Consider the following 23,647-nt stretch of genomic DNA (forward strand, 5'->3'; position numbering starts at 1 on the left):
ACAGGGTACTCTCCACCACACACTCCACTGTGACTTGCGGAGTATTTATGGCGATGTACATGTAGATGAACTGCTGTGTGTGTAGAATTATTTCTTTCTTTTTAATGTTCAACGTATTGTATAATTTAGTAATGCACTTTCGATATTTACTTCTCCCCTACACTGATTAGAGCCTTACAATATTTATACTACTACTAAAACATGTGGCAGTTTTCACTAAATTTTTCAGTTCTTTCTTAAAAATTCATGTTTTTAAGGGAATATGTTGATTTTGTTGTTTTTATTCCATTTTGACAGAGACGGGGAGCGAAAGAGGCCCTGGAACCTTTGTCAGGTGGTTTTGGTGGAAGTGAACTGGATGGCATGACTGCAGGTCTAGACTGCAGTGGTGTTGGGGGACAGACAGGTGAAGAAGATATAGTAGTGGATGCTATGGATGCAACAGTTCCAACTACTGTTCGGGATGCTGATACAAAAGAATTTGTTGTTGGGCCAGAACAGGTTCTTGGTCTTGATCAGGCTATTCTACAAAGTATTGATCGTTGCCGTAAGTCCAGATTGTTACTAATGAATCACAAATTTGTTATAACTGTCTAGTTTTTTCCATGTCCTGATTTTCAGTATTTTTAATCAAGATGTTGCTGTTGCAATGCATATTTTATAGTATTTCGTATGGTATTGTTACAGGGAACAGTTTCTTAAGGAAATTTTTGTAGCATAAGTTATGTAATAGTAATTTACAATCACTTGACTATTTATTCTGAAAGTATCTAAGATTTAAAAGAAATAAATTTTGAAATGGTTATTACAGTGTAACTGCAGGCATAATTTCCCACTGACTCAATGACAGATAGAAACATAATTTACCTGATAATAACTGAAGTTGTTATGGTCCATTTACCTGTAGTTTGATGTTGCACTTAGTTTTGATAAAAGTTGAAGTCTCGTATCTTCCCGTATTTAAAAATAATAATAATAATAATAATAATAATAATAATCATGGAAACAGATGCTGTTAAGGATAGTGCTAAATGATGTAGACCACATAAGAAATGAATTTTAAAAGGGTTTCCTTCCACTTTATTTGCACCATAATGTAGTCAATAGCCAGTTCCAAGTTTACAATTTATAGTTTCTATAGGTAAATGGATGCACATCTCTTCCTTTGTAAATACATATGGAAGAAGAATCACCCAATCATTAAACACACTCACAAACTTTGTTAAGTTCACAGTGGCATAAACTAGCTTGGCTAAGATTGTTAAGACTCCAAATATTACTCGTTTCATGTTCCTTGCAGACATATGTATTGTGCGTACCGCACTGCTCAGAAGAATTAAGGGAACATGATGTTGGGCATGTGCCATACTCCACTGAGCACTAATTGAGGACTGGGTATGTTACCAAATTGTAATGTTATCTTTCACAAATTAAATACACAACAGAACATCACTAGATCCTCAACAATTTCCGTAAAAAGAACTGATATGTCTGACAGGTGTCAAAAACAAAGCGGAAACAGTCATTTATCCCATCATCCTGGGTGTTTTTCATTGGATTTTCAGACAATACAGTAAAGTGTATGCTCTAGGTGAGCATTTATCACTGTCTGACACCTATGTGCCATTCTCTGTATAAGTCTGTGGAGGTCACCTTGTGGCATCCATTCCCATTCTGCAATGAGAGTCCACGAGAGTTCCTGGAGAGTCTGGGGACAATGGTGAACACTTCTGTCAGGATGATGGTGAACACGTCTGTCATGCGTGTCCCCACATATGCAAAATGGGGTTTAGGTTGAGACTCACTGCCAGCCATTCCATTACTTCAGAACACAATCCTGCGAACACCTGCCACATAGGCCCTGGCATTAGAAAGAATTCAGGGTCACCACCATATGCAGCAGTCACCACATAATCCAACAGGATCTGTTTTGATGTGCTGCCTGGCAGTAAGGCAATTGTGGATAGTGACAAGATCCAAATGGCTGTCAATACTGAAACCTCCCCGCAACATCACAGAACCTTGGAAATCTGTCAATTTTCTGGACAGCATTTGGCAGGCACTACTCACCATTGGTCCCCACATATGAACATGGCCATTGTCTTGTGTCAGAGGATATCTGGACTCATCTGTGAATAGCACGTTTGCCAGTGACGAAGTTGACTGTTGACATGAGAATGGCAGAATTGAGGGTGAGCTGCAAATGTTTTCGTGTCAAATGTGTGCTCAAACAGGACTTCTAGGGTTCATTTGCATAACTTGTTCATTATAGTCTGATCGGATACAGTGACTCCAGTGGCTCTTCTGAAATCCTAATGCTATTCTGTTGCGATATCCGTATGACACTGAAATGTTGAGATGGTTAGATATTGGTCTTCACATGGGGTTTTAATACTTCTGCGACCTTGTCCAATTCCCCTTGTGCACTGGCCTGTCTCCCTGTACTGCGTCCACAACATATGGATTACATGTGGAGAGGCATTGGCTTCTGCAGTAAAATGACTGAAAGTCCATTCTTTTTGGATCAAACAGAAGTGCCCTTGCAGAATGTACTGCATTAAAATGTCACATTGCATGTGCTTGGTCGAATACCATGTCCACACTGCCATTTGTGTACCTCAATAGAAAACGCTGTGACACTGGTACGCACTTCCTTCTGAAGGGTCACTGGACACTGTAATGTGTAACACAACCATTAGATGGTGAATAATTTAATTGTTGCCTTCAGTGAAAGTGAAGATCCCAAGCCATTGAGTGAGACCACAGTTGCTGCCTGTATCAAAATAGATTTAACATGACGGATGCTGACACATGTGTTCCCCTAATTATTTTGAGCAGTGTATAATGGATTGCAGAATTTCTCTTTAACTGAAAAAGAGGTGTTATCCAGTTGCTGGCAAGACAGATTGTAACATGATTTGATGTATAGATGTTGTCGATGTACTGGTTGGTCACAGACTTTGAACTCCACATATGTTTAGCATTTCCTTACTAGCCACACACTTTCATAGGCTGGTTTGTGCTGTAATAATATAGCCTTCTTCGGAAGTCCTAAAAATGATCAAAATAACATCTAGACCAGTGATACAATCTACACATAAACTTCAAAATTATGTAAGTGATAACACATTACTTACATACACAATAATAAATGAAAAATGTCTTAGCCCAGTGGCCGCGTCAAACCCAAAAGAATAACTTCAACAGACATAAGTAAAATTACATATGGCACCATATGTCCTCTGCCACTACCTCTGTTATACTGGGTGCACGGTCGTCAAGTGTGCTGCACCCCGTGCACCATAGGTGGCGGTCACCACGGTGAGCTACATCGCAGCGTTTATCTGGAAACTAGTCAATACATACAACAATAAATTAATAAGAAGCCTACACGTGCAAGTGAAGGACCATATACTTATTAATACAAATGTCCAACAGATGAAATATTGTTGCATATGATCATTAGAGTGGTAGAACATTAACAGTTATAACAAAGTTGGTCGTATGACAATTTGATGCATGATTTAGAAACAAGATTATCATAGGCAAATATAACTTCAGCTTACATTAGTTTATAAGGCAAATTCTACCAGACAACCATAGTCATTGTACATAGCCACACTACCAATGATTGATATTAGCTTTATGACTAGCAAGCATCCTAGTGCATGAGTGAGTGCGGTAACATAGTACAAGATAACAAAGGGCACATTAACATATCTGTCTCAAACACAAACCACTGTTAACATAAAAGCAGCTCATGACCCTTTATGACAAATTCCTACTGGAGCATTGGCCTAAAACATTAGTTTATCTCTAAAGCTAATCATACCATCATATGGTGCAGTCAAGTGCTAGTGCCTATCTGCTACACCCAATACAGGCTGAAAACCTTCAAGGAAGCTGGAACTTTTCAAATAACACTGATCATTCAGTAAATTCCTATTGTCAAACTTTTTATGCTTGTATATCTGGAATATAGTCAAACGTGAGGTGGGGCAGCCTGACAGTGCACAGCATACCATAGCAATAAAGCTAAATGATGATGTTGTGAGAGATAATTCACAAGTTGCAAGTATTTTTAACAATCACTTTCTAAATGCAGCAGCAAAAATAGGGTTAAAGGGTTCAGTTGAAGAAGCAAAAAAATATGTTAAAAATGTCATTCCTGGGACTTTAGCCCTTTAGAAATAGCACCAACATTATGTCACACTCTTAGAAAAACTAAGGTTTTATGGAATTGAAGGCTATACACACAGCTGGTTTGAATCATACTTAATGAACAAGAAGCAAAATGTTGTGCTGAATAGCACAAATAATGTTGGGAGGGTGGTAAATTCTAGTGAATGGGGACTTATCACAAAGGGAGTCCCACAGGGTTCAATTTTAGGTCCTCTCCTGTTCCTTATTCATGTGAATGACCTCCCACTTAACATTCAGCAAGCTGAACTAGTACTTTTTGCAAATGACATGAGTGTTATAATAAATCCCATACCAGAAAAAGCAGCTGACGATATTGTTAAGGATGTCTTTCAAAGAATTATTAAGTGCTTCTCAGAAAATGGACTCTCCCTTGGTTTTGAAAAAACTCACTATAACCAGTTCTGTACACCGATTAGAGTCATACCGACAATTGATGTAGCATATGAACAGAAGTCAGTTAACAGGGTAGATTTCTCCAAATGTTTGGGTGGTCACATTGATAACAACTTGAACTGGAAGAAGCATATTACTGAGCTTCTCAAATAACTAAGTTCAGCTTTTTTCGCTCTTCGTGTAATCGCTAGTCTTGGTAATAAATAGATCAGCCTCCTAACATACTTTGCATATTTCCACTCACTAATGTCTTATGGAATAATTTTTTGGGGTACCTCACCACTTAGACATAAAGTATTGATTGCACAAAAGAGAGCAGTGAGAATAATTAGTGGTGTTCACCCAGGGATGTACAACACTAGAGGGAAAAATGACCTGTCCTATCTGTTACTGAGGCTGTCAGTTGCTCAAAAAGGAGTACATTATTCAAGAACAAAAATCTTTGATCATTTGTCCAACAACATAAAGTGTCTGGCAGGTAGCAGATCAAGTTTTAAATCTAGCTTAAAATCGTTTCTTTTGGACAACTCCTTCTACTCCATGGACAAGTTTCTGATTCAGAAAGAAAGGTACCTCTAAATGTAGTTGCATGTGTAGAACTAAAAATTTCAATAATATTAATATTAGCACTATTCTTGTGTGTGCATATATTTTGTAATCTGACTTTTTGTTCCACGTCATATTGATAAAATAATTGGGAAATTGATCTATGGAACATGACATAACTAAAACTAAAAACTGTTATTAATTTATTTTCGTATGTATTGACGAGTTGCCTGATAAACAGTGCAATGTAGGTCACTGTGGTGAGTGCCACCTATGGTGCACGGAGTGCATCACACTTGACGACCTTGCACCTTGTACAACTGAGGTAGTGGTGGAGAACATATGGTGCCATATGTAATTTTACTTATGTTCGAAACAGGTTTATTTCTGTTGAAGTTATTTTATTGGTCTTGACGCGGCCACTGGGCTAAGACATTTTTCATTTATTAGTTTGTATGTAAGTAATATGTTATCACTTACGTAATTTTGAAGTTTATGTGTAGATTGTATCACTGGTCTAGAAAAATAAGACTTATGAAGAAGGCTGTATTATTATATTGGAAACCATGGTCAAGGTTTAAAATAAACATAATTTATTGCCACTGTGGGCTGTTTTTAATTCGAGACAATTTCTACAATAAGTGTGTCATGTCAGTATCACACTCATGTGAGGTACAGAATGATTTCAAAATGTCAGATTTGCATCGTTTCAAGAATTTTTCCTCTGATATTGACAGATTTGCATTTTAGGTACATCATGTGCTGTTTAAATTTTCTTAAAGAAATAGCCTGAGAGCATTCCAGGTTCCAGTGTATTGTAGACTGTCTATTTGAGTAGTAGTGAATGGTTTCTGTGAAATATTTGTAGAAGCTGCTTTCTCGAGTACTTCCATGGATCACTCATACCATGAATAGATAATCTTTCCTCTCAGCTTTGTTACAATGCCATTTAGCTCACCTAGGAAACTGAAGTGTAGGAGGCAAATTTGCTGTCAAAGTAAGGTGGAGGGTCGATGGGACAGTGATCTGCAGTCTTTCAAGAGTTCCCACTCCCAAGTCATTAAACTTCCTGGCAGATTAAAATTATGTGCCAAACTGAGACTTAAACTTTGGACATTTGCCTTCTGTAGCCAAGTGCGCAACTGACTGAGCTACCCAAGCTCGACCTGTCCTCATGGCTTTACCTCTTCCAGTACCTCATCTCCTACATTCCAGGCTTCACTGCAGTTTTCCTGTGAAACTTGCAGGGCTAGCACTCCTGGAAGGAAGACTATTGCAGAGAAATGTTTTAGCCACAGCCTGGAGGATGCTTCCAGAATGAATTTTCACTGTGCAGTGGAGTGTGAACACACTCCGCTGAAGACACCAAAAACACAACACGTTTCCATTTCTAATACAGTGCAGAAAAAATGCTAGCATTCAAAACAGTTTCCAGTCATCTTGGAATGGATAAATACAGTTCCTGTATAGTTTTCAAGGGAATCTTCCTGAAAAATAGTGGCAAGTTCAGGTAACAATGACCTCTAAACTAGACCACAAAGGTTCAATACTATTGAGATCTCATGACTGTGGTGGCCAGGGAACATGTGACAATTCATCTTTGTGCCCACAAAACCATTCCAGGACTATGTGAGTTGTGTGAACAGGGGCCCTGTGATCTTGGAACACAGCTGCACTATTGGGGAATCAACATTTTACCATGGGATTTAACTGATGAGCCCAGTTGGTCAGATAATCATTGGCTGTAATGCGACCCTGCAGGGTAGCCATGGATCCATAGAATACCATGACATGGCTATGAAATACATTACTGAACACCTGCCACATTTTGCTCTTAAGACATAAACTTGATCAGAAGCTGGAAACAGTGTGAAACCAGACTCATCTGAATAAACTACTTTCTCCTATTGCACCATAGCCCAGGTTTTATGGCTTCGGCCCTATGTTTTCCTGTTACGGGCATTAGCACCAGTGATGAGTGATTTTAGAATTCCAGCTCGCCCTACAATTCCCTGCTTATAGAGACCCCTTCATGTTGGTTTGGTGCTGACAGGGCTAACGTGTGTGATATTCAATAGTGTAGTGGCTTTTGCAGCTGTCATCACCCTTTTTTTCATCACAGTCCTATTCAGCAACCATCTGTCATGATCATGCAACACAAACTGTTGTAAGCATTGTGAGTTAGTGGGTGATTTTGTTCTGTTTTCACTGTATGCAATGTAAATCTTCAGTACAGTGCCTCTTGAAATATCAAACAATTCAGTTCCCTTGGTACATCAAATGTTTTAATTTTATATGCAAAACAGGCCATTTTCCTATCCCGTGAAGAGAGGTAATTTCCATACCTCACCCCAAGGACCATCATCTTAACGAGCTTTGTAGAAAATACCCTGGAGCAAATGGTTAGCCATCATCTAGCCTGGATGTTAGAGAATAAGCAACTCCTTAGTCGTTCTCAGTATGGATTCAGGAGATTTCGATCTACTATTGACGACCTGACTGCTAGAGGCAGCTATCCAGCAGGCTTCCTGCATAAACATCACTGTCTCAGTATATTGTTCAAAACCAGTAAGGCATATGCCACTTCTTGGAGACACAGTATTCCATGGCAGCTCCATCAATGGGTCTTTCATGACCATATGCCCTTCTTCATATGGTCCTTCTGTCTAAGCATTTTTTTCAGTCCCGAGTTGGTGACATGCTATCGGATAATTTTGAGCAAGAGAAATGTGAAATTTATTTTATTTATTTCACAACATCCAGAATTTCTGAATATAAGTCTGGTGTACAGGAGATGTGTCAGGGCTACAATTTTCTTATTTAAAAATTTTGTCAAACTTACAATATTACTGATATGAATATAATAGAGGGAAACATTCCACATGGGAAAAATATATCTAAAAACAAAGATGATGTGACTTACCAAACAAAAGCACTGGCAGGTTAATAGACACACAAACAAACACAAACACAAACACAAACATACACACAAAATATTACTGATATGAATATAATAGAGGGAAACATTCCACATGGGAAAAATATATCTAAAAACAAAGATGATGTGACTTACCAAACAAAAGCACTGGCAGGTCAATAGACATACAAACAAACACAAACATACACACAAAATTCGAGCTTTTGCAACCGGCGGTTGCTTCGTCAGGAAAGAGGGAAGGAGAGGGAAAGATGAAAGGATGTGGGTTTTAAGGGAGAGGGTAAGGAGCCATTCCAATCCCGGGAGTGGAAAGACTTACCTTAGGGGGAAAAAGGGATAGGTATACACTCGCGCACACACACACACACACACACACACACACACACACACACACAAATATCCAACCGCACATACACAGACACAAGCAGACATTTGTAAAGGCAAAGAGTTTGTGGCTAAACATGCCTTGGTGCACGGCCAGCACATCTTGGCACAGTGTTACACCGTCTGAGTTATCTGGATACTTCCCACTAACACCAACCTGTCAGAACTCCGGAGATGGGAACTTGCCCTTCAGTATAACCTCTCTTCTCAATATCTGCCAGGCCTCAACTTCCGCTAATTTCAAGTTGCTGCTGCTAATACCTCACCTGTCTTTCAACAACTTCTTTGCCTCTGTACTTCCGCCTCGACTGACATCTCTGCCCAAACTCTTTACCTTTACAAATGTCTGCTTGTGTCTGTGTATGTTGGGTTGGATATGTGTGTGTGTGCGAGTGTATACCTATCCCTTTTTCCCCCTAAGGTAAGTCTTTTTGCTCCCGGGATTGGAATGACTCCTTACGCTCTCCCTTAAAACCCACATCCTTTCATCTTTCCCTCTCCTTCCCTCTTTCCTGACGAAGCAACCGCCAGTTGCGAAAGCTCGAATTTTGTGTGTTGCTTGCAACAACAGCCATCATCTAATAAAAACTTTAAAAGCCAAATTACCATGCATTGTATCGAAGAAAGTGTTTTTAGTGGATGTGCCTTTCAGACATGATCTTCCAAACTGGTCATGTGTAAACACAGAAGTAACCAGCGTAAACTCGCAGATCTACAAACTGTGCTCAAAATTCGCAAATATTACGATAATTAAAGCAAGCGAATTTCACAGAAAGTTTTATACACGAAACGGGTTTCACCTAAACAATCTTGGGAGGAGAGAAATCACAAATTTCATATTAGAGACTGTAATGAAAGAAAAAGCACTAAGTGGGCCCATAATACCACTCAGTTTTAGAGAACCAAACATCAGTTAGGAAAACATTGTACCCAAAGACAAATACAGCGTAAAACATACTGAAAATGCAAATGAGTGTAGCATGTTTAATTGCAAAAACTTTTTATGGCCAAACCACCTATCCCATTGTGTGGAACCGACATCATCATCAACTGAAACAGCATCATCATCTGAAATAGCAGTGCCTTTAGTACGAGAACTAGCAGCTGAACCACACACAGCGGAAGCAGCAGCTCGCCCTACACGAAACAGAAAGGTAACTCAGCGTTTTTTATGTTGAGTGACACGAGAGAAAAACAGTCAAAATCATGTGAAACATCTCTCTCGTGTATTAAACATGGGACTCTAGCGCCACAAGCAGAACTAACTAGTCTACGGAAAAAAAATACCACAAACAAATATACAAATGTAAAGGTGAGCAAGTCTCAAACTTTGTCTGTATTTCATCAAAATATAAGAGGTATGAAAAATAAAATAGACCAACTGCTAATTCACCTAAGTGATGAAGAGTGTGGAAGTGAACCTGATATATTGTGTTTCTCTGAACATCATATCACAGATGGAATCAACATGTTACAGATTGAAAACTTTTGTTTAGCTGCCCACTATTGTAGATCTAGTATGGGAAAGGGTGGTGTCGCAATATTTATTAGGAATAATGTAGTGTATAAATCTCTAGATTTAAGCAAATATTGTGTGGAACAGCACTTTGAGGTGTGTGGTATTTAGATAACAACAGACAGTGCAACAGTTATTGTGCTGTCAATTTACAAGGCTCCTGCTGGATATCTGAACGTTTTTATGGGAAATATTGAATCACTCTTGTCCCTCCTGTCTAGAAAAACTAAATCAGTCATTGTAATGGGTGACTTTAATGTGGACTTTTTAACAGAAAACAGGAATAGAACAGATCTTGAACACCTGATGTGCTCTTACAATTTAGTGTCAGTGGTAAACAGTCCAACTAGAGTAACAGCCAGTTCTAGTACATTAATAGATAATATATTTATAGATAAGGATGCATATAATAATTTAAGTGTAAAAAATGTTACAAATGGCCTATCTGATCATGATGGACAGTTCCTCACCATAAACCAAATAAATGTACAAAGGAGAGTAAATTTCATTTGGAAAAACATTAGGATTACAAACACACACAACATGGAAAACTTTAAACATAAACTACAACACATGGACTGGTCTTCTGTGTATGCTGCTATTGATGTAAACTCCAAATTTAATATATTTATAAACAAGATTACAAGTACTTTTGAAGAAACATTTCCTAAAAAGTTAATTAGAGAAAATCTGTATAAATCAGATCACAGGCCTTGGGTTACTTAGGGGATCAAAATTTCCTGTAGAACAAAATGGGAGCTTTATGCAGGAGCCAAGACATCAGATGATTCACATAAGATTCAGCATTACAAATTGTACAGTAAAATTCTTAACAAAACCATACAGGCATCAAAGAACATGTTCTTAAAGGCAGAAATTGATAACTCGAACAATAAAGTAAAAACTATTTGGAATTTTGTAAAGAAGGAAACGGGGAAAAGTGCAGTTCACAGTGAAAATATTCAAATAAAAAATCATGATCATATTGTTAGTGATCCAAAAACAGTTGCTGATATGTTCAACAAACATTTTTTAACAGTAACAGAACAAATTGGATCGCAAGGCTCCATAAATCAAGCCATTAGTTTTCTGCAAGCCAGCGTACCTGGCACAGTACCACAAATCAAAATAACAACAGTCACTATTCCAGAAATTGAAAGAATAATTAGATCCCTGAAAAGTAAAAACTCCACTGGAGTTGACAACATATCTAGCAAATTATTAAAATACTGCTGCGGCCACTTAAGTAGAATCCTTTGCCACATTTTTGATGCGTCACTTAAGCAAGGAATAGTGCCCGAAAGACTTAAGTATGCAGTTGTGAAACCTCTGTATAAAAAGGGAGATAAGGCAGATACTGCTAACTATCGGCCAATCTCACAACTGACGAGTTTTTCTAAGGTTTTAGAGAAACTAATGCATGCCAGGATTGTTAATCACCTCATTGAATATAAGATCATCAGTAAAAGTCAGTTTGGATTTCAGAAGGGGTTATCAACAGAAGATGCAATATTTGCATTTGCTGCCAATGTTTTGGAGTCCATCAACAAAAAGATGAAGAGAGTTGGAATATTTTGTGATCTCTCAAAAGCGTTTGACTGCGTCAGTCACCAAATACTTTTGCATAAAGCTTCATATCTAGGCATAAGTGGGGCAGCAGGGAAGTGGCTCCATTCTTATCTTTCAAACAGAAAACAGAAAGTTGTACTGGATAGTCAAGAAGGTGCATCAGCATCATCGGAATGGGGAACAATCACCTGTGGAGTGCCTCAAGGCTCCATTCTGGGCCCCCTACTTTTTATTATTTTTATTAATGATCTTCCTCTATGTACAGATTTTTGTAAATTCACCATCTTTGCTGATGACACTACGCTACTGGTTGATAACTCAGTGGATGAACTTGAGGTGACAGCTAATAAGGTTTTTAGTGATATTGTGAACTGGTTTAATGTAAATGGTCTTTCTATTAATCACAGTAAAACAAACTATGCCCAGTTTCAGACAGTCTCTAAAGAAGATGAACAAGAACAAAAACTAGGTGACATGCAGATAGCTAAGGTCGATAGTACAAAGTACCTTGGCTTACATATAGATAGCAAACTAAACTGGTCAAACCACATCTTGGATCTCTGCAAAAGGCTGAATTCGGCAACTTATGCTTTACGCATTATCTGCTCTTACAGAAATACGGAAACCAGTAAATCAGCTTATTATGGTTATTTTCATGCCATTATGGCATATGGAATCATATTCTGGGGAAATCAGCCACTTGCTAGGAAAGTGCTATCTGCACAGAAAAGAGCCATAAGAATCATGAGTGGAGCCCACCCTAGAGCCACATGCAGAAATCTTTTTAAAGAACTTCAAATCTTCACATCCATTGCACAATATATATTCTCCTTGATGTGTTTCATAAGGAAAAAAAAGCCCCTCTTCAAACCTAATAGTGTTTATCATAATCATGATACTAGAAGAAAAGATGATATCCACTATGAGCATGCAAACCTGAGTAAGGTACAGAAGGGGGTCCACTTCAGTGGTTGTAAGATTTTTAATGCCCTCCCTTCACAAATTAAGTGTTCAGTAGATGATGAGTTCTTGTTTAAGAAAAGCTTAAGGCAGTTCCTATTGCAAGGGTCATTTTATACTATAGAAGAGTTCCTGAACCATGATGAATAGTACCCTAGTACCTGTACAGATAAGTCTCAGATACATTTCCCACTCTTCATCTGTGGTCCTGTATATCTATTACTCGTAAACATCTTAAGTTTTCAGTAGTATATTTTCTGTATGTACGTGTGGAGAGTCTGTAATACTTAACTTTGTAACATTTATTTTTTGGTGATTTTAATTTGTAATGTTAATCTAAGCCATATAATTTTAATATGAATAATAGCAATACTTACAAAATACCATAATAAGTTTGTAAAACTGACACGTTCCATATCCTGTGATGTATTCACAACATGGATCACCGGAACACGAAATAAATAAATAAATAAAATAAATAAATCGACCTGCCAGCGCTTTTGTTTGGTAAGTCACATCATCTTTGTTTTTAGATATATTACAATATTACTTGTTGTAGAACTTACTTATTTAAAATTTGTCAAACTTACAATATTACTTACTGGACAATTTACACAAGGTTCTTTCTAGCACTATTTTAGACTTTGCATCCACTATAACTAGCATAAATTTTTATTTCATTTTAATGACCCAGCTCAAAGTATCACTTTGTGCTTCATGAATTCTTCCACTGAGTAGTAGCACCTTTCAGTTAGAAATATTTAGCTTCGTATTCATTATGTCACACCCTTTTCTTTTGTTGTGCAGTTTCATGGCTATATATTCAGATGGGTCTGAGCATACAATTTTAAGCAATGTTCCTCAGGGCAGCATTGTAAGTATTACTCTCTTTTCCATACCCATAAGCAGTATCTTGTTTATGATAAAGACTCCTGTACAGTGCCCCTTATTTGTTAATGATTTTGCAGTTTTCTAGTCCTCCTCCAGTACTGCAACTGCGATTTGTTAGTTGCAACTTACAGTGCAGAGGTTAGAGGATTGGGCTGGAAAGACAGTTTTTCAGTTTTGTGCTGGTAAGTTTGCCTGACTTACATCACCATTCTACATTTTAAAGACTGTGAAGTTTGTGGGCCTAATTTGTGACTCCAAATTGTCATGGTTACCACATACTTAGAGACATGAAAGACAGGATCCAGGAGGCATTGAATATCTTGAAGTGCCTTAGCTGCAGGTCTTGGGGATCAGCGGGACGTGTCTGCTCCCGTTTTATATGGCTTTTGTTTAATCACAGCTAGATTGTGGGTGCACAGTGTATGGGCCAGTGAGGTCTTCTTATGAGAAGATCATTGTCGTTGTCCATCATGAGGGGATTAGGCTGGCCATGTGTGCTTACAGGACCAGACCCACACTCAATCTCTGTGTTGAGGCTAGGGAACCACCACTCACCATCCAGCAGCAGCTCAGTATAGTGCGGCAGGCACTTAAGTTCCTCACTGCTCTGAATGCACTTGCATAGTGTCGCTCGTCCATCTCTGAATCAGCTTTTCTCCAGTCATCCACAAGTAATAAGACCGCTTAGGATCCACTTGCAGCATGTGCTGAAGCTTCTTGGTGAGGAGAAAGTACAACTCCAAGTCCAGCGTTTTATCCACTTGCCACACTGATTACTGCAGATGCCTAGAGTAATTTTAGATTTAGGGCAGTACAGGAATATTGTGGTACTGCGTATCATTTTATACATTATTTTATGACATTTTAACCGAGCAACATGACCCTATAGCTGTATTTACAGATTGATGTAAACACAGCAGGTCCTGTTGGATGCTCTGTTGTTTTCCCTGATCGTGTGCTCAAGATCCGACTGCCTCAAGACTTTATGTTTCCTCAAGATCAAGATCCAGCTGCCTCAAGACTTTATGTTTCCTCAAGATCAAGATCCAACTGCCTCAAGACTTTGTTGTCTTCAGCTCAGAATTATTCGTGATTGTGTGGGTGCCAAAGCAGATAAGATGTGTTTCGAGTGCTTAAGTCCTTGTCTGTTACCATTCCTCTTAGTGTTCTTCACTCACCACAACTTGAGGTTGATGAGGCTGACAAGGAAAATACTGCATTTATAACTCCTGACACCCTCTTTGAGCTTAAAGTAATGCTGTTTGGGCTGCTTAATAGTCCAGCCACCTCCGAGCGTATGATGGACAGTTTGTCTGAACACCTTGTTAATGATGTTTCTTTCTTATCTGGATGGCATTGTCATCTTTTCTGAGACGTTTAAGAACATCTAAGCAGTCTGACAACTGTGTTGAAGTGTGTTCAGACTGCAGGCCTTGGCTGGAATCCAAAAAAATGCCTCTTTGCAGCCCAAGAAGTAGAAGTCTTGGGGCGTCTACTGAATGATGATGGAGACTGTCCTGATCCATAGAAAATAAGAACAGTCGCAAATTTTCTGAGTCATTGGCATGTTCATGATGTGAAGTTCTTTCAGAATGTGCTCAAACTACCAGCAATTGATAAAGGACTTCTGTACGAAGGCATGTGCATTACGAGAATTACCTGCAGGAAGACACCAAATTTTCATGAAACATTGTGCATGAAAGGTCTTTTACTGCCCTTAAGCAGGTGCTAATGTCTTCTCCAGTCCTAGCATTATATGGCTAAAATTTCAAGACCTAACTTCACACTGACACTGGCAGTTATGGGATAGATGCAGTTCTAGTGCAAATTGGGAAAGATGCTGAGAAGGTGATAGCTTACTCTTCCAGAGTACTCTCCAAGTCCGAGATGAACTACTCTACAAGTAAGAATGAGTACCTTGCAGTTGTTTGGGTCATAAACAAATTCTTGCTATACTTATTTGGCTAATAATTTGCCACTGTGATTCTGTATGCTAGCTGACAAGCCTGAAGGATCTGTCAGGTTAACTGGCAAGATGGCGAATTAGGCTTCAGGAGTATGAGGTCACAGTGGTGTACAGAAGTGGAAACAAACACCATATCTGCCTTTCAGGGAATCATTTTCCAAAACACAGCAACAGAGATGAGACCTTAGCCATCGCTACATTAAATGACGTTCCTGCTGAACAGAGGAATATCCAGCAATGCTGAAAATCATAGAAATGGTCAAGGAGAAGAAATCAACTGGAGGAGAATTCCAGTTAATAAACAGAGCACTGTTTAACAGGAACTTTGATTCATTGAGACAGAGTGATTGCTCATGATCCCAGGTCATCTGTGACCAGCTATCCAGAAGTATTTCCATGCTGTTCCTGGTCACCTGGAATTAGTAAGGATTTTAAACAGAATGAGGCACAAGTACCACTGACCTGGTGTCTACCAGTTCCACACACACTTTGTGAGTCACTTTAAGGAATTCCAATTATGGAAATATATACCACAATTACCTGTGGGACATTTGGTATGAATGCTGCCTGCAGCAACACCATTCCACTGGATTGGAATTGACTTCTTGAGGTGGTTCCCAAAATTTACAAATGGGAATTGATGGGTAATAGTCTGCACTGAGAACCTTACTGTCTATCCTGTCATCAATGTTGTGCCAACTACTGAAGGTCCATCGTTGCAAAGTTCCTTATAGACAATGTCTTTTTTAAGCACAGAGCATCCTGCACAATTATATTTGATTATGGAAAAGTTTTGCAGTCGAGACTACTGTCAGAGGAAATTTCACATTGCAACATCACCGCAGGATGACAACTGCCTACCATCTGCAGATGAATCACCTCACTGAACATTTTAATAAGACACTGGTAATTATGCTCTTGATGTTTGTTGATGTTGAACAGAGAGATTCAGTTACAATATTGCCCACTGTGATATTCACATGCAACTCATGAAGCAAGACGCTACAGGCTTCACACCATTTTTCCTGATCCACAGCCATGAGGCTGAAATGACAATGGATACAATGTTCTAATTTCAACCGTAAAACACCCAGAAGGACTATGTGAATGTCACAAAGGATCAAAGTAGCAAGAAAGCTGGCTCACATAGGAACTTTGGACACTCAGAAGAAAGACCAAAAGTGCTATAACACCAAGCACTGTCCAGTATGATACAACCTGGGAGACTTGGTATGGATTTTTACTCCTGTGTGGAAAGTTAGACTATTGGATAAGTTACTAGAGCACTATTTTAGGTCATTTGGTGTATCCTTCACATATGTAGTCAAGGATTATGACCTTTCATCAAGAAGACAACAGTCCAAAAAGTTGTCCACGATCACAAAGTTTTGGAGTTGGGGTCTACCTTTGATGTTCATCTTAGTGAAGACAATGTAACAAGACAATCAGAATTCAAGTACCCACCATTTCTGCCATACAGAGGACCAGTGACAAGATCAAGATGGTGAGGAAGTGTTATAGGCTCTTCACTGTTCCTAATCTGTACAAATGATTTGAAGAGTCAATTTGAGCAGGCCTCTCAGATTGTTTGCACATGAAGCTGTGATTTACCATCAAGTAAAGATCAAAACCAATTGCAAAATGATTTAGACAGGATGTCACTGTGATGTGAAAAGTAGCAATTGATCGTAAATAATGAAAAGTGTGTGGTTGTCCACGTGAGTACTAAAAGGAATCCATTGAATTTGAGCTACACAATGAATCACACAAATTTAAAGGCAGCCAATTCAACTAAGAAGCTAGAGATTGCAATTAAGAATATAAATTGGAATGATCACATAGTTAATGTTGTGGGGAAGATGAACCGAAGCCTGTGCTTTATTGGCGGAACACGTAGAAGATGCAGCAAATACACTAAAGAGGCTGCCTACACTATGCTTGTTCATCCTTTGCTAGAGTATTGCTGTGTGATACTGGCTTCTTATGTGATAGGATTGACAGAGGACATCATAAAAGTTCCAGAAAGAGCAGCTCATTTTGCATGATCATGAAATAGGAGAGAGAGTGTCACAGATATGACAAGTGAGCTGGGGTGGGGATCATTAAAACATAGCTGTTCTTCATTGCAGCGTGATCTTTACACAAAATTTAAACACCAGCTTTATGCTCTTAATGTGAAAATATTTTGTTGATGCCTACTTACATGGAAGATATGATTATAGTAATAAAATAAGAGAAATCACAGCCTGCATGGAAAGATTTAAGAGTTTGCCTTTCATTCAGTGTGCAGGAGTGGAACAGTAAAGAAACTGTGAAATGGTTCAAAGAACCTTCTGCCACACATCAAAGTGTGAATTGCGGAATAATCTAGTAGATGTAGGGTGCTGTAGTCTGCTCCAGGGAGAACGTCTAAAATAGTTGGTCATCATGTGCCCAGGAGAGGGAAATGCCATGAGCTGTGGTGCATGCAGTGAAGCATCATGGGTGGCATCATTGGCTGGCATGTTGTGAGTTGCCAGTTCACACCAAACCACCAGCAATTATTTTTTGTCTAGTATTTATTACTCCTGGAAGGCTCTGGAGATATTTTTGCAATGCTTGTATATTGTGCAATACTCTATGAATGTATAAATACCAGTATTCTGGAATATTCAGTGCTTGTATAAATAGCTGCAATCTCCATCCAGGAGTTCAGTTCTGCTTTTGGTGCATGTTGGTGTTCTTAATGTATGTGCTTTCAGTATGGGCTTGAGTGTCATTAAAGTGTGACAATAAAAATATTAATTCAGTAGTAGATGGCTTCTCTGGCTATGCAACAGTTACAACAAGCTTCACTAAACAACTTATCTGATTACTGTTAAATAATATAATGGAAAACAGATTAATTAATAAACAGTAAACAGGAAGTTTTTAGGCAGCTTTACAGGAAGCTGACTGGAGGATGTGTGTAATGTGACAGATGTCAGTTCCAAATGTAATTTATTGACTTGTGATAAGTCAACTCATTTCAGGAGGAAATCAATGACTGTGGTATTATTTTGATACAGAGGTAACAGCAGGTGAATTCAATTCTGTAACTTGCTTCATATAGGAAACTGGCTATAAAACTGTGTAGATGGTCATAGAAATAAAAAATCCTGTTTGAAATTCCTGGCGTCCTAACATGCAACTTGAACAAAAATGTAACAGTGCATTTTCAAGTGTACCACATTTTTTTAATTTAGTGAATAATAACTTTTGATTTGCAGTATACAATAGACAGGTTGGACAATTGTAACCAAGTCTGTCACTAAAAATTGCTCACATCAGGTAGGAATGAAATGAAATTATGTCCTACGCAGTCACTAATTCATCTCAGTGTCAGAGCAGAAAATTTCAAAAGAATGTGTCTAATTACACACCTGTTTTCAAATACCGCAGCTGAAGATGGAAAATAACTGAAGCCTTTGTAAAGGAAACTGCAGTTTTTCCTCAACTTGAAAATGAATCATTTGACACTGCCAAAACAAATAATGGTAAGAACATCATAGTGCCTGATTATTTTTGGCAGCATGTCTGTTTTTTTTTGTCATCAATTATACAGTGAAACCCTGCTTTCACAGTTTTCAAGGGACTTCAAAAAAATTGTGTAAGATGGGGGAAAATGTAAAATGTGGGAAGTAACATTTTAAGGTGTAAAAATTACGTATGGGATAGCCCCCTTGCACTTAATGTATGATGTGTGTACATAACAAGCATCAAAATACTTGCCAGGGATTTCTTTTACAATCTAATGAAGGTTTATTATCTAATAAAAACCACTGATGTAACTGGAACTGATAACTGTCTGGGAAGTAGGAACATTTGACTCTGTTGCATATGTCATAATCGATGTTTTGGAAAGCCTGCAGCTGTCATTCATTATTAAAATAATGAAATACTTCACTAGTTACATTGTTTTTCATGCATAGCATGATGCGTTTTGAGAATTTTTTCTTGTTGTCAAGTGCAAATATATAAATAAATATTTTGTATGGTGTTTGAATACGTGTTATTCTGCGTATCTTGCACTGTAGTCATCTTTTTGATGTTATCAGGTGCCTTGCCTCATCAGTTATGTAGAAAACCACACACACACACACACACACACACACACACACACACACACACACACACACACACACACACACACACACATTGTTTGTTCGTGTAACATCACAAAAAATTCATACATAAGTACTGCACTTGACAAAGAGAATAAATTCTGGAAACGCGTTTTGCTCAGCATGAATACAATATGTCAACACAAAGTGAATGACGATGTCAACTAGCACTCCAAACGACCATATGCAGAAACAGACTACATATGGTTCGACAAAGGTGTCACAATGATCACAACACTCATGAAACTGCGTTTGCCCAGTAGAGACAGTTTGGAAATGATTGTGATTGGTCATGATATCTTCATTCAAACAAACCTAGTTACTCACATCAGCCACTATGCCAAGTAGAGCTTGGCAGCAGCGGGTAACACAGCACGAATTGTTCCAACTTTTAGACATTTACTAGTTCAAATTCGCTGAAACTTAACCACGTAACATTTGTAAACACTACTGGATGCCCAACATTATTTTTTTTCTCCACAAAGATTTTTTAGTGATGTGTTAATTGCGGGAAAATTACAAATATGTTGATGCAAAATCAGGTGCAAATTAACATTGTGGGCATAGGAAATTTAACGGGACCAATAAAAAATGATGTTGTAAACAACAAGAAAATGTTAATTCGAGGAATGTAAAATTGGGGCTATACTGTATCTACAAATTGCAAACTGCACAAGACCCACTTTGCTACTGCTCCTACAGTGACATCATTTCAGCGGTCAAACACACATTATTTTTTTTTTCTTTCTTGGTTCAATCTTTATTTTACAATAGCTTTAGTTATATACAGACAGAAAACCCCCGTTGGAGATGTGGATCCACTAAGTGCATCCTAATACTGTCCTGTTACAGGTGTATCCCCCTATGAAAACAACCAACTCCAGTTGCAGTCTTTTATGTGAACATGATACCAAATAGCTCTCTGCCTGGATGACTGGCCAGTGCCAAACTGTGACCAAGGGGAAGGTTGGCAACCCATGGTCAGATTCAGTGACTAATTTACAACTTATGATAATGTGATTTTCCCTTCAGTATTAGCTTTTCTGAATTCTTAAAGAGTCCCTGATCTCAGTTTCTGTTCTTCACCCACTTCCACATCTTGTTTCCAACCCATTCTCTCCCCTGCTGCCATGCTCCCAATTATCCAATCTCCATGTTACTCCTCATTGCAAAGCTTTGTTAGGCTCTTCACTTTAGCTTGACTCATAAGTCTGAGTCTATAACAGCTTCACATATACCAGTGTGCTAAGACAGTATAACTGTGTGTGTGTGTGTGTGTGTGTGTGTGTGTGTGTGTGTGTGTGTGTGTGTGTCTGTGTGTGTGTATGTGTGTCTTTGCTTTGAAAAGGAACGAAAATTTGTAAGGTACAGAACTATGCTACAGTGACTATTTATGTGCCCATTTGTCATTCAACTATTCCATTATAAGATGAGTGGTTGTCTGTACTTGTTCCGTTGCCAAATTAAAATTTGTGCTTTCTGTTTGTCTCATTGATGAAAACATATTATTCTTAATGTACACTCCTGGAAATTGAAATAAGAACACCGTGAATTGATTGTCCCAGGAAGGGGAAACTTTATTGACACATTCCTGGGGTCAGATACATCACATGATCACACTGACAGAACCACAGGCACATAGACACAGGCAACAGAGCATGCACAATGTTGGCACTAGTACAGTGTAAATCCACCTTTCGCAGCAATGCAGGCTGCTATTCTCCCATGGAGACGATCATAGAGATGCTGGATGTAGTCCTGTGGAACGGCTTGCCATGCCATTTCCACCTGGCGCCTCAGTTGGACCAGCGTTCGTGCTGGACGTGCAGACCGCGTGAGACGACGCTTCATCCAGTCCCAAACATGCTCAATGGGGGACAGATCCGGAGATCTTGCTGGCCAGAGTAGTTGACTTACACCTTCTAGAGCACGTTGGGTGGCACGGGATACATGCGGACGTGCATTGTCCTGTTGGAACAGCAAGTTCCCTTGCCGGTCTAGGAATGGTAGAACGATGGGTTCGATGACGGTTTGGATGTACCGTGCACTATTCAGTGTCCCATCGACGAACACCAGAGGGGTACGGCCAGTGTAGGAGATCGCTCCCCACACCATGATGCCGGGTGTTGGCCCTATGTGCCTCGGTCGTATGCAGTCCTGATTGTGGCGCTCACCTGCACGGCGCCAAACACGCATACGACCATCATTGGCACCAAGGCAGAAGCGACTCTCATCGCTGAAGACGACACGTCTCCATTCGTCCCTCCATTCACGCCTGTCGCGACACCACTGGAGGCGGGCTGCACGATGTTGGGGCGTGAGCGGAAGACGGCCTAACGGTGTGCGGGACCGTAGCCCAGCTTCATGGAGATGGTTGCGAATGGTCCTCGCCGATACACCAGGAGCAACAGTGTCCCTAATTTGCTGGGAAGTGGCGGTGCGGTCCCCTACGGCACTGCGTAGGATCCTACGGTCTTGGTGTGCATCCGTGCGTCGCTGCGGTCCGGTCCCAGGTCGACGGGCACGTGCACCTTCCGCCGACCACTGGCGACAACATCGATGTACTGTGGAGACCTCACGCCCCACGTGTTGAGCAATTCGGCGGTACGTCCACCCGGCCTCCCGCATGCCCACTATACGCCCTCGCTCAAAGTCCGTCAACTGCACATACGGTTCACGTCCACGCTTTCACGGCATGCTACCAGTGTTAAAGACTGCGATGGAGCTCCGTATGCGACGGCAAACAGGCTGACACCGACGGCGGCGGTGCACAAATTCTGCGCAGCTAGCGCCATTCGACGGCCAACACCGCGGTTCCTGGTGTGTCCGCTGTGCCATGCGTGTGATCATTGCTTGTACAGCCCTCTCGCAGTGTCCGGAGCAAGTATGGTGGGTCTGATACACCGGTGTCAATGTGTTCTTTTTTCCATTTCCAGGAGTTTATTACATAACATTTTTAATGTTACTATTGTACCCATTGCTCATTTCTGTTTTGTATTTTGGCTGCGAACAAGGAACATTTAATAAATTCATAATCATATAGTTTTGTAGCTTTATTAGCTGTGATCTAGTGCTGTGTCTCATAAAACACAATATACATTAATCAGAATAACTGTTGTAAGTTGTAGGCTGTGAACAACAGTTGTATAAACTTTTATCACATTGAATTAAAAAAGATGCTGAAAAACGTATCTAATGGATTTATACTTATGGATTAAAGGAGACCACTGATCAAAAAGCAGAATCAGTGTGTCATTGCCAGGCACACACAAATAGAACAAAAGCTTGCTGGCTTACGGAGTGATCCTTTTTAAAGCCAAACACACACACAGATGCTGTAACTTACCAAACGAAAGTGTTGGTATGTTGATAGGAGACAATAAAAAACACACACAAATTTTGAGCTTTTGGAACCCAAGGTTGCTTCATCAGGAAAGAGGGAAAGAGAGACACAGCATAAGTCATTCCCACGTGGAATGTTTCCCTCTATTTTTATATATGCCTGTGTCCCCTACATGCTGTTGCATTTTGGCAGGTGGACTTGATTGTGGGACAGATTATGTTGAGTGGGATGGAGAGGGAGAGAAGGGGGAGCGGTCAGTGACAGGGGTTTAAGTATTAACTGTATTTTTCTTAATTGACACTTCTTCTTGCATGTGTTTTTGCTTTTAGGAAGCTTTAATTGTCGAGTGCTATTAATAGTGTTCCACAGATTTCGTGTTTGTTTTGAATACAGTCCGAGGGAGTCCCTTTAGTCAACCATAGTGCTAGTGCCAGTAGTGCTAGTGTTTGTTTTCAATACAGTCCAGAGACAGGCAGTGCTATTTTCATTGTTTTCTACAAGAAGTGGTTAGCAATCATAGTTTAGTCAATAATCAGCTGCCTTTAGTGAATTAGCAGTCTAGTTAAAAGTTGATTAAGTCTCTTCAGTAAATTGATTCCTTACGATGGATAGGATGTGTGACTGCTGTGTATGGACGCAGGAGGAGCTGGCCACTCTTCGCGAACAGCTGAGCGTGTTGATGGCCGCGGTCAGCCGTCTTCAGGCTGCTGCCTCGGAGTGTAGCGGCAGTGGGGAGTCTGGTGCGTCGCAAGGTACACCCCAGGTGTTACTTGCTTCACCCACTGTCCCTGCTGTC

General features: G+C 39.6%; 1 protein-coding gene across 1 annotated transcript in view; it reads left to right on the plus strand.

Moving 5' to 3' along the window:
- Positions 1-23,647, plus strand: part of LOC126272072 (actin-related protein 8) — a 169,406-nt gene that overhangs the window by 126,362 nt on the left and 19,397 nt on the right. Inside the window, exon 10 of the mRNA XM_049974618.1 lies at positions 298-547. Coding sequence (XP_049830575.1) covers positions 298-547 — 250 coding nt within the window. The remainder of the gene's footprint in view (positions 1-297; positions 548-23,647) is intronic.

This window comes from Schistocerca gregaria, chromosome 5 (genome assembly GCF_023897955.1).
Source record: "Schistocerca gregaria isolate iqSchGreg1 chromosome 5, iqSchGreg1.2, whole genome shotgun sequence".
NCBI classification, from domain to species: Eukaryota; Metazoa; Arthropoda; class Insecta; order Orthoptera; family Acrididae; genus Schistocerca; species Schistocerca gregaria.